The sequence below is a fragment of the Lepidochelys olivacea genome, assembly GCF_965140295.1.
Source record: "Lepidochelys olivacea isolate rLepOli2 genome assembly, chromosome: 4".
Classification (NCBI taxonomy): domain Eukaryota; kingdom Metazoa; phylum Chordata; order Testudines; family Cheloniidae; genus Lepidochelys; species Lepidochelys olivacea.
The window spans coordinates 78557385-78570190 of NC_140414.1; the positions used below are offsets into that span (position 1 = coordinate 78557385).

The 12806-nt window shown below is 42.5% G+C and overlaps 1 protein-coding gene across 1 annotated transcript in view; it reads left to right on the top strand.

Annotated features, from left to right (window-relative positions):
* The window catches only part of GALNTL6 (polypeptide N-acetylgalactosaminyltransferase like 6), a 943544-nt gene that overhangs the window by 879136 nt on the left and 51602 nt on the right, over nt 1-12806 (top strand). Inside the window, exon 10 of the mRNA XM_084626308.1 lies at nt 156-263. Within this exon, the coding sequence (XP_084482434.1) occupies nt 156-263 (108 nt within the window). The remainder of the gene's footprint in view (nt 1-155; nt 264-12806) is intronic.

Genomic DNA, 12806 nt, shown 5'->3' on the forward strand with positions numbered 1-12806 from the left:
ACCCCAAGTATCAAAACATGGATTTTCCTTCATCTTTCATTCCTAGCTATTCAGAATGAAATAGGACTGTCACTAAGAGGGATCATTGCAGAATGATTTCTGGATTTTTATCTTCCCTGCTGGCATTCAGTTGTCACTGTTTGTTTCCTTTTCAGGTTTGGATGTGTGGAGGTGGCATGTTTGATGTTCCATGTTCTAGGGTTGGACACATTTACAGGAAGTACGTCCCTTATAAAGTTCCATCTGGAACCAGCCTGGCACGAGTGAGTAGCTGCTAGTTGAAATTTTCCATCTTTAAAGTGGTCTTTAAGTTGTCAGTCACTTCACTCCTTATGGGTCGATTTCTTTATTTAGAATAAAACAATCCAATTCTCCATTTCTCTGACTAGCATATAATGTGCTATTACTTTTGTAATCGCGCCTTTCTAAAGGCAAGGCTTCCAAGAACAAAACAGTGCTCAGTAAAAAATAAAGTTAGAGGCTTCAGAACAGAGGCATATTACTTTCACATTCATGCAAAAGAATATATGAATTACCTGAAGCACAGGATTGCCTTTTACACACTCACTGTGATTGTCAGTAATGGTTTTATAAGCAAAATCTGACAAGTCACTGGGAATTTGATGGTTGATTTTTAGGCAGGATTTTGATCAGTCAGCAAATTAATCCAACAGCCTACATCTTGTGAAAGGAATATTCTTTGGAACAAAAGAATTGATCAGCAGTGATTTAAATGACTGGTTATAACCTCTGTGAGGATTTTGACCACCTTATTACCATGAGAGAGTAGGGAACTATGAGATCACAATACTCTTTCAAAGAGATTAAACATCTCTATATCCATGAGGTTTTCCTTCTTTAGAGGAAATGGACCTATGAAAACTATACATTTCTTGAGAGAAATGAGGGGCTTGTTCAAGGAATGTCAAAAATGGGAAATTAAGGGCACTGCTGTGACTTCCAGGCAAATATTAGTATTTATTAATCCTTAATTTTAATCTTTTCCATTTAAAATGTTACCAGATGGTTCATTTTTATTTCCATTTTTAGAACATAAAATGGCATAAATATTGGTGTTTGCCCATCACCATAGGGAACATCTTATGAATCATATTTTTTCTTACTAATGAAAATATGTATGAATGAAAAATAAGTCTCTTGCTTTAAGGAGGAGAAGCTCTTGACATCTGTGCTGCAGGACTACACTCACTATAATGATTCCACAGCCTAGCAGACCATAAGCCTAATAAGAGAGACAAGAAATGAATTGTACTCTATCTGCTAACTGCATGCAGTCAAGTTGCCTTTCAGGTAGTTAAAGTAAGAGAGAAAGCCCTGCCCTGGAAGAGCATGCGTGCTGGCAGTAAGCACAGCAAGTAGGAGTCCTAATATGTGATGCAATATGGAACATGAGTGAATTGATAAGGTAGTGTACAAATAAACCAAGAGCCACTGTAAATGCTTTGAACATACTGTAGGAAATGCTGTTAAATCTATGCCTCCACTAAGAATAATTCCGTCTTGTCCATTCTCTCAGCTTTTCCAGGAAGATGACTTTCCAGAAGTCCGCTTTACATTGTAGTGACCTGTCTCTTGCTATTGGAACCCAGATAATGGAGTGTTTATCTAATGGAGACATTAGATAAACACCTTAAAACAGGAGATTTGAACATTAGTTTCTTTTCTCCCTATTGCACTAAAACAGAGTAGAATATTTGGATGGCTAGAATGCTCTCTACTCTACGTTAATTGTAGAGGTGGAATGCCATCCTTTCTATCTGAGATATTATCATATGGCTCAGTTCAACAGTTAATTAGCTTCCACAAAACCTCTGCAGCCATGGTGGCTAATCTGGATTCATTAGGCAAAATAGTCCTGTCCTCTCTGCCTTTCTGTTTGTAATAAGGCAGCCATGAAATATTACATTAAAATTCTCCATATCCTGCAGAATAGAGTCTCTGACCATGCACAGGATGATTGCCTGGCGTCATTCAGAACTGATAAGCATGTTGTGGGGAAAGAGCTGGTGCCCTAATGGGGAACATTCCATCCTTCCTGTTTGACTAATGGGTCTTAATACATTGCTTGATATTTAGGGGAACCTCTTGGTAGGCATTTGTTTGAAGGGGAATTTGAGTCATTAAGCTTCCAGGCTTACTTGTAGTACGTTATCTTAAATAGTACTGCTGCTCTTAGAGTGTAATGTTAACTTGAGTCAGGGACACCTAGAGCATATGAATAGGCCTACTCCCTTTTCAGCATTCATATCAATCTAAATAAATAGATAATCTGTCAATCAAGGAAGAGCATTCGGTCCCTGATCCAGCAAAGCAATTCAGCATGGGCATAACTTTATCCCCATTGGCTGATCAAAGTCCAAAAGATAAAGGTTTGGGGAGACAGTCCAAAACTAAAACAGTTATCAAGATCATATATAGTCTTTTAAGGAACAGGGAAGCCCCACCTTACTGAGCTAGTCTCCCTCTAATTCTGAATCAACTGCCTTATATGAAGTTATTAACCAAGTGGGCGCACACAGAGATGATCTGGATGCTGCAGGTGTTTTTGTGTGTGTTTTTGTTTTCCCTTCAGATGCTTCATTTAAAACTGCTCTCCAGTTCAAGATCATGTGAGATTGGTCTCACAGTTCAGGGAATTGCACCTGTATTTTCCCCACAGTGGTTGAGCAAGGTCACCCACTCCCAGCTTCCCACTCCCCAGCCATTGCCTTTCTGGATGGAGACCTGTGCCCCTTAACCTTTTAACTGGGGTATTCCCAGGGTGCACAGTTCCCTGCCTTCACTGATAGGTTGCCCAAGGACATCTGCTTCCTTTCTCTTCAGAGACTGATAACAGAGTGATTGTCAATAGTTATAAGCTACCCCACAGCACTTCCTATGCAAGCCTACTTTATTCTTAAGGTAAAAAGCATAATAGAGAAAACATATTAAAAACAATAAAAAAAACCTGCACAGTTTCTAATAAACTTACTAGAATTAATCCATGGATTCTAGCAGGCCCAGTCCTTCCAACCCTACCCAAAGGGCTTGGGTCCTGTCCATTTGCTAGGTCAGGAAGAAGGCCCTGACCCAATTTAAAGCAAGACTATTTATCAAAAAACCCTTTCTTTGTCTGTCAGTCTCTGGAGAGTCCAGTTTGAACTAGTATGTGTGCACCAGTGGCTTCTCTGGAGATGTTATAACCTGAGTGAATTGGTCTAGTTGTCGTCCCCACCCGCTCTCCTATTTACCCTTCCCCTGGAAATACATACAATTCCACAGTTGTTTTCAATGCAACAAACTCATGTGGGGCTCCCAAAGCAGCCCCCTACAGCTCCTGCCTCTGTGGTTCTGCAGCCCTTTAGCGTGAGCAGACCCTGCGGAGGGGCTGGACCCCCCATGGGAGAGGAGAGCAGGTGCTCTGGCTGGTATAGCACCATAATTTATAGGGACAGGGCTGATTACAGGTCAGTAAAGCCTAACTTTAGTACCAGGCAAACTGGTTGAAACTATAATAAAGAACAGATTTATCAGACACCTAGATGAACACAGTATGTTGGGGAAGAGTCAGCACAGCTTTTGTAATGGAAATCATGCCTCACCAATCTACTAGATTTCTTTGAGGGGGTCAACAAGCATGTGGACAAGAATGATCCAGTCAATATAATGTACTTGGACTTTCAGAAAGCCTTTGACAAGGTGCCACACCAAAAGGCTTTTAAGCAAAGTAAGCAGTCATGGGATAAGAGGGAAGGTTCTCCCATGGATCAGTAACTGGTTAAAAGATAGGAAACAAAGGATAGGAATAAACTGTCAATTTTCACAATGGAAAGAGGTAAATAGTGGGGTCCCGCAAGAATCTGTAGTAGAACCTGCGCTGTTCCACATATTCATAAATTATCTGGAAAAGGGGGTAAACAATAAGGTGGTAAAGTTTGCAGACAATACAAAATTATTCAAGATAGTTAAGTCCAAAGCTGACTGCAAAGAGTTACAAAGGGATCTCATAAAATTGGGTGACTGGGCAACAAAATGGCAGATAAAATTCAGTGTTGATAAGTGCAAGGTAATGCACATTGGAAAACATAATCCCAACTATACATACAAAATGATCAGGTCTAAATTAGTTGTTACTATTCAAGAAAGAGATTTTGGAATCATCATGGATAGTTCTCTGAAAACATCTACTAAATGTGTAACAGCAGTCAAAGAAGCTAATAATGTTAGGATCCATTAGAAAAAGGATAGATAAGAAGACGGAAAATATCATAATGCCATTCTATAAATCCATGGTGCACCCACACTTCGAAATCTGTATGCAGTTCTGGTTGCCCATCTCAAAAATATATCAGAATTGGAAAAGGCACAGAGGAGGGCAACAGAAATGATTAGGGGTATGGAACAGCTTCCATATGAGGAGAGATTAGGGTTAAAATTTAGGATTAAAGACTGGGACTTTTCATTTTAGAAAAGAGATGGCTAAGTGGGATATGATAGAGGTCTATAAAATCATGATGATGTGGAGAAAGTGAATAAGGAAGTGTTATTTACTCCTTCCTATTGCATCAGGGGTCACCAAACAAAATTAATAGGCAGTAGGTTTAAAACAAACACAAGCAAGCACTTCTTCACACAACATACAGTCAACCTGTGAAACTCATTGCCAGGAGATGTTGTAAAGGCCAAAACTATAATTGAGTTCAAAAAATAATTAGATAAATTCATTGACAAGAGGTCCAACAATGGCTATTAGCCAAGATGGTCATGAATGCAACCTCATCCTCTGGGTGTTCCTAAACCTCCAACTACCAGAAACTGGGACTGGATGACAGGGGAAGGATCACCTGATAATTGCTCTGGTCCATTCATTCCCTCTGACACATCTGGCCACTGACAGAAGACAGGATACTGAGCTAGCAGGACCATTGGTCGGATCCAGCATAGCCATTCTTTTGTTCATTCAAAAACTGGCATAAGGATCACAGTCTCTACTATACTGGCCTATCAAAATCCCATTCATCTGGGCAGTAAGCACTGCAAACCATCACTAGTGTATCATACTATACACCCTAGTATGTATCACGGTGTCATTTGTCTTCTTTCTTTTAGGATCACATTTCACACATTCTCACGCTATCAGTCAAGCCCTGCAAAACCTAGACATACTTTTTTTGCTGAAATGTGATCTATAAACTAGGAAATCTCCATGTAAAAAATATTTTGCCAGTGAAAACATTCAGTGTCACAAAAAGTGAGCAAAACAAACTGGAAAAATAAATACCACATTTATAAAGCAGACTCTGACAAACAAAATAAGAGAGAACTACTAAAGAAAAAGACTTTTTTGTAGATGCCTCAGGATGTTGCTGCCTGCCAAACACAGTCAGTCCCCAATTTACAGGTAATTGCACACAGAGCAAGATTAACGGGTGTACAGATGTTAACAGTGATTCCACTTCCTAAGGAAGCACAAACTGATTATCATTCATTCCAAACCCTACTGTCTTGGCACAAAATCACAGCTACTAATAACTATTTTTGTCTGATTGTTTTATGTGAAATAATTTTCACTAAAAGAAGTCTTGAAACCTCATACAAGACACTGCCCCAATATATAAGTTCTGGATTCTTTTGCTACATTATTTTAACTACTTTGGTATTCAGAAACATTGCTTCATTTTTATGCATTCTAGCTAAGCCATCATCTCCTAGCCAGTTATCTGGTAAAACAGATTTTAAAATAAGATCAGCAATTTGTTATAGGTACATTCCAGTTTATTAGACAGGTTTTGTAAACTCCATACTAATAGATTTTTCTCTTCATGATTGCCTAAACAACATAAGAGTTCTATCAATAAAAACTCACTGTTCCATGACCTTAGAATTTCAATACATGTCTACAACAATCTTTTTCATTTGCAAACATTTTAAATCAGACTTTTAGCACTGTCTCCAGAGCATTACACTACTGTAGGTCTTTCTGAACTAGGGATTGGCAAACCCAGTGAAAGTCAACTTTGGATGTTAACCCGAAAATGTGGTGAATCCTAATCTTAACTTGAATTCCTCCCTGCACTCTAGGGCTTGGGATCCCAGAGCCCAGTGATCCTCTGACCCAGCAGGCACAGCATGATGACATTTGCCTCATTGCACTATGTTGCTGAATTGGAACTTGCAAGAGTTTGGGTTCAGTTCAAGAGGCAGGGATTAAGGTGGGTTCAGATTCCCAGCTGAACCACTTGCTCAGCCTTTTCCTGTGGCTTTTTAAAGGGTTCTGTAGACCGAGATACCGTAGGCATACTATCTTGTGCTGTGATTCCCAAAGCCAGAGCATTAGGCGTGATGACTTTTTTTTCTAGCTGTAAACAATGACTGGGGTTTGCTGAAAACAGCACTTTTGAACATTTTTGTCGGTTTCCAGACACGTTATAGGACAAAGTAGAATCAGTGAGTTAGACGAAGCACATCCATAAAGTTACATTATCCACTGACCTCAATGCAAACTGACAGATGGCTCCTTTTGTATTTTTTTTTAAAGCCGTCTTCACAAAAGAGACTGAGGCAGCTCCTGTGTAAGGTGACAGCACAGGTAGCTTTGCAGTCACTCAGTCCTTTAGCCCAGCAAGAAGCAATAGACTTCAATTGTGATCCAGCAGTCACCATAAATGACAGAAACATCAGCTTGGAATGAGCGGGTCATTTGGGGCATTATCCTCTTGCAGTAACACAATTATATATAACATAACAATGCAGTTTTCCCTCTTAAGTTCTGAGTTTTCATTATAGTACTTCTTATAACATTTAGACATATTTATAAGTCCATAGTCAAAATTAATTAATAGTTGAATCAAAGTCTCAACCCAGTCTCAACAATCAAGGTCTCAATTGTTTTAAGAAGGAAGTTTGAATAAATATCTGCATGGTAATTTTTGAATGCAAGAAAAACAAAACAATCAGCATCTCAGTTTTTAGATGCTTTCTTCAAGCTAACAAAAATGTTTTGTTTTAAAGGGGAGAAAGAAACTACCTGCTTATTCATGGTCTATTAATCATTTGAAAAGGAAAAACTAAAACTGATAAATATATTCTATCCAGTTTGCAATGGCAGTAACTACTTTTTGGAATTTATTTGCTGGATTATCAAAGCAATGTTGTCTAGTACCTAGAGAAACATATTGGGAGTCTGGACTCCTGGATTGTATTTCTAGCTCCGCCACTCCCAAGCTGTGACCTGTGGTAAATCGTTTAGCCTCATTGTGGCTCATTATGCCCTTCTATAAAATGGGCATCAAACTATTTGCCTGTTTTAAAGAGGTGTTGCTAAACTGTCACAGGGCTTCATGGCCAGGGAAATAGAAGGGGTAAATAACAGTCTGTATCCAAACTCTGCATGCACTGCATAGTGCTTCCATTGCAAGATGTGGTTACAGCATGCAACTGAGGGTGAATAAAAATAACAGAGCATATTAATAGCAGTGTATAGAGGCAGTAAAGCCACATGGCAAAGTGACTCTCCCCAGCATACAGAAAGCAGCTTGAGTTTCTAGCTCCTTACTCTTCCAGTAATGCAGTTAATATATACCACTAATTGTGTCTGAATCAAACGCAAACATTTCCGGGGCAAAACATGGCATCTACTTTGCAGCAGCAGCAGTACCACAGTATTTAGGCTGGAAGAGGGATTAATATCGGTTTTCTTGCAGAAAGTGCCATGAGCTTTTTAATGAATGTAACAGTCAGGGCCTCTGTTTTATTTCACATCTGAAATACGGCACCTCTCATTCTGCACTGTGGCTTCCAACTCTATTCCAAGGCACTGATATCAGAGCTGCAGAGAATCCCTGAGTGAAGGAGTGCCTGTGTACTATGGTGATTGACACTTCATTGACACAGTAAACTAAAACTAGGATCTAGAATAAATAGCCAATGAGAGAAAAACCTATTGTGATAAGTAAGATACGCAATCTGCTTAAAAGAGGTCCTGCTTATGACTGCCAGCTTCCTGGAACATGTTTAGATTGCCACTAGAGCAACAGGAACTGGTTACAGGACCCAAATAGGATACAACAGCTTAATAGTGACAAAAACCAAAGTGCATGGATTGGGGATCAGGCTGGCGTATGTGCAGAGAGTGAGGTAGGCACAAAGGAAAAGAAATGGGTTATGAAGGTGGAATGGCACAAATAATAAAAGCATTGTACTGCTTTACAGCCAGGGGAAAAACCATTTTCTGCCTAATAACTGCTGGAGAAATTGGGAGCAGAAATAGTATTTTTATGATAATTTAACAACTGTCTAAAAAGTCAATTGAAAAAAAATCCATAGGATAGATCCATGCAGTTTCATGCACCATGGAGGGTTCTGTGTATTGCTCATAAATATTGTCATTCCAATCTGGCATACCATCCCTGTCTCTAAAACAGGAAACTATAATATTCCTGTTAGGGACAGATCCATTTAAATTTTGCTTCCCTGGAATCTTTACCAGGCAGTTGTGCTATGCAGCCCCCAGCTGTTAAGCAGTCATTCCATTCCCAAGAATAAAGTCTCTGCTTCTGCCCAGCTGAGTTGCCTGAATCACCATAATCATAATGTCACACAGGACTCACCTGAACATGTTTAATGAAGAGGTATACGGGATTTGGTGGGAGAGATTAATCTGTCAGCCACAAAAGAAAAAAAAAAACAGGAACTGAAAATGGCCCAAAACATTCCAACAAGAATAGCAATTGAGTAAGAAAGTGCACATTTATCTCTCTCTGTAGCTGTGTTGAACTCTACCTTGTGTTGAAGTCCTGAACTGTCCAAAGAAAGTGAAAGGGAGAAAGTAATTTTAATTTAACGAACATGTGATGTAAAATTATTGTTAAAAAAAAAGCATAGAACAGAGTCACAAAATTATTTTAAGTGAGTTTGCCTAAATTAAAAGAACTGGTGATTAAGGGTTTTCAAGGCTCCTAGTGAGGTAAGAGTTGTAGCAACAAAGTAAAGTGTAATTAAAACAAGATGAGATTCATGCATGGGACAACTGGATACTTTGCTTCGATTGCTCAATTTCAGTGGAGTGAGAGTGTCAACACTTCTGGAGACATCGCTTCATGACCACAACTGTCTCCACCCCACACAAGCACATATGCATGTACCATCTCACCATTAAGCTTTCTTCATCCTTATCCAGAAAATTGTTCTGACCAGACATGACAAGGAGAGAGACCCAGATGGCATTATTATCTTTGTGGGCTGTGCCCTGAGAAACTCCTGAGATGTAAACCTAAGGGTATGTCTACACTACGAAATTAGGTCGAATTTATAGAAGTCGGTTTTTTTGAAATCGGTTTTATATATTCGAGTGTGTGTGTCCCCAGAGAAAATGCTCTAAGTGCATTAACTCGGCGGAGCGCTTCCACAGTACCGAGGCAAGCGTCGACTTCTGGAGCGTTGCACTGTGGGTAGCTATCCCACAGTTCCCGCAGTCTCCGCTGCCCATTGGAATTCTGGGTTGATATCCCAATGCCTGATGGGGCTAAAACATTGTCGCGGGTGGTTCTGGGTACATATCGTCAGGACCCGTTCCCACCCTCCCTCCCCCCGTGAAAGCAAGGGCAGACAATCATTTCGCGCCTTTTTTGTCTGCTGCCAGCCAAAGATGTAAAGGATCGATGGAGTGAGTCAGAACAAGAAATAGACCAGATTTGTTTTGGACTCATTTTCCTCCTCCCCTGTCTAGATCACACTGCAGTCAGTCACAGAGAAGGCGCAGCGAGGTTAATCTAGCCATGTATCAATCAGAGGCCAGGCTAACCTCCTTATTCCAATAACAATGATAACTTTGGTGCACCATTTCTTATTGGAACCCTCCGTGCAGTCCTGCCTGAAATACTCCTTGATGTACAGGCACACCCTTTGTTGATTTTAGCTCCCTGAAGCCAACCCTGTAAGCCGTGTCGTCAGTCGCCCCTCCCTCCGTCAGAGCAACGGCAGACAATCGTTCCGCGCCTTCTTTCTGTCCGGACGCCATACCAAGGCAAGCATGGAGGCCGCTGAGCACATTTTGGCAATTAGGAGCACATCAACCACCACACGCATTATCCAGCAGTATATGCAGCACCAGAACATGGCAACGCGATACCGGGCGAGGAGGCGACGTCAGCGCGGTCCCGTGAGTGATCAGGACATGGACACAGATTTCTCTGAAAGCATGGGCCCTGCCAATGCATGCATCATGGTGCTAATGGGGCAGGTTCATGCTGTGGAACGCCGATTCTGGGCTCAGGAAACAAGCACAGACTGGTGGGACCGCATAGTGTTGCAGGTCTGGGACGATTCCCAGTGGCTGCGAAACTTTCGCATGCGTAAGGGCACTTTCATGGAACTTTGTGACTTGCTTTCCCCTGCCCTGAAGCGCATGAATACCAGGATGAGAGCAGCCCTCACAGTTGAGAAGCGAGTGGCGATAGCCCTGTGGAAGCTTGCAACGCCAGACAGCTACCGGTCAGTTGGGAATCAATTTGGAGTGGGCAAATCTACTGTGGGGGCTGCTGTGATGCAAGTAGCTCACGCAATCAAAGATCTGCTGATATCAAGGGTAGTGACCCTGGGAAATGTGCAGGTCATAGTGGATGGCTTTGCTGCAATGGGATTCCCTAACTGTGGTGGGGCTATAGACGGAACCCATATCCCTATCTTGGCACCGGAGCACCAAGCCGGCGAGTACATAAACCGCAAGGGGTACTTTTCAATAGTGCTGCAAGCTCTGGTGGATCACAAGGGACGTTTCACCAACATCAACGTGGGATGGCCGGGAAAGGTGCATGACGCTCGCATCTTCAGGAACTCTGGTCTGTTTCAAAAGCTGCAGGAAGGGACTTTCTTCCCAGACCAGAAAATAACTGTTGGGGATGTTGAAATGCCTATATGTATCCTTGGGGACCCAGCCTACCCCTTAATGCCATGGCTCATGAAGCCGTACACAGGCAGCCTGGACAGTAGTCAGGAGCTGTTCAACTACAGGCTGAGCAAGTGCAGAATGGTGGTAGAATGTGCATTTGGACGTTTAAAGGCGCGCTGGCGCAGTTTACTGACTCGCTTAGACCTCAGCGAAACCAATATTCCCACTGTTATTACTGCTTGCTGTGTGCTCCACAATATCTGTGAGAGTAAGGGGGAGACGTTTATGGCGGGGTGGGAGATTGAGGCAAATCGCCTGGCTGCTGGTTACGCGCAGCCAGACACCAGGGCGGTTAGAAGAGCTCAGGAGGGCGCGGTACGCATCAGAGAAGCTTTGAAAACCAGTTTCATGACTGGCCAGGCTACAGTGTGAAAGTTCTGTTTGTTTCTCCTTGATGAAACCCCCCGCCCCTTGGTTCACTCTACTTCCCTGTAAGCTAACCACCCTCCCCTCCTCCCTTTAATCACCGCTTGCAGAGGCAATAAAGTCATTGCTGCTTCACAGTCATGCATTCGTTATTCATTCATCACACAAATGGGGGATGACTACCAAGGTATCCCAGGAGGGGTGGTGGAGGAGGGAAGGAAAATGCCACACAGCACTTTAAGCACAGCACTTTAAAAGTTTACAACTTTAAAATTTATTGAATGACAGCCTTCTTTTTTTTGGGCAATCCTCTGTTGTGGAGTGGCTGGTTGGCCGGAGGCCCCCCCACCGCGTTCTTGGGCGTCTGGGTGTGGAGGCTATGGAACTTGGGGAGGAGGGCGGTTGGTTACAGAGGGGCAGCAGTGGCAGTCTGTGCTCCAGCTGCCTTTGCTGCAGCTCAACCATACACTGGAGCATTCTGGTTTGGTCCTGCAGCAGCCTCAGCATTGAATCCTGCCTCCTCTCATCACGCTGCCGCCACATTTGAGCTTCAGCCCTGTCTTCAGCCCGCCACTTACTCTCTTCAGCCCTCCACCTCTCCTCCCGGTCATTTTGTGCTTTCCTGCACTCTGACATTATTTGCCTCCACGCATTCGTCTGTGCTCTGTCAGTGTGGGAGGACAGCATTAGCTCAGAGAACATTTCATCTCGAGTGCGTTTTTTTTTCTTTCTAAGCTTCACTAGCCTCTGGGAAGGAGAAGATCCTGTGATCATTGAAACACATCCAGCTGGTGGAGAAAAAAAAAGGGACAGCGGTATTTAAAAAGACACATTTTATAAAACAGTCGCTACACTCTTTCAGGGTAAACCTTGCTGTTAACATTACATACATAGCACATGTGCTTTCGTTACAAGGTCGCATTTTGCCTCCTCCCACCGCGTGACTACCCCCTCAACCCTCCCCCCTCCCCGTGGCTAACAGCGGGGAACATTTCTGTTCAGCCACAGGCAAACAGCACAGCAGGAATGGGCTATACTGAGTGTCCCTGAAGAAAAGCACCCTATTTCAACCAGGTGACCATGAATTATATCTCACTCTCCTGAGGATAACACAGAGAGAGAAAGAACGGATTTTGGTTGAATGCCAGCAAACATACACTGCAATGCTTTGTTCTACAGTGATTCCCGAGTATGTGTTACTGGCCTGGAGTGATAAAAGTGTCCTACCATGAAGGACGCAATAAGGCTGCCCTCCCCAGAAACCTTTTGCAAAGGCTTTAGGACTACATCTAGGAGAACCGCAAATGCCAGGGCAAAGTAATCCTTTCACATGCTTGCTTTTAAACCATGTATAGCATTTTAAAAGGTACACTCACCAGAGGTCCCTTCTCCACCTGCCAGGTCCAGGAGGCAGCCTTGGGTGGGTTCGGGGGGTACTGGCTCCAGGTCTAGGGTGAGAAACAGTTCCTGGCTGTCGGGAAAACCGGTTTCT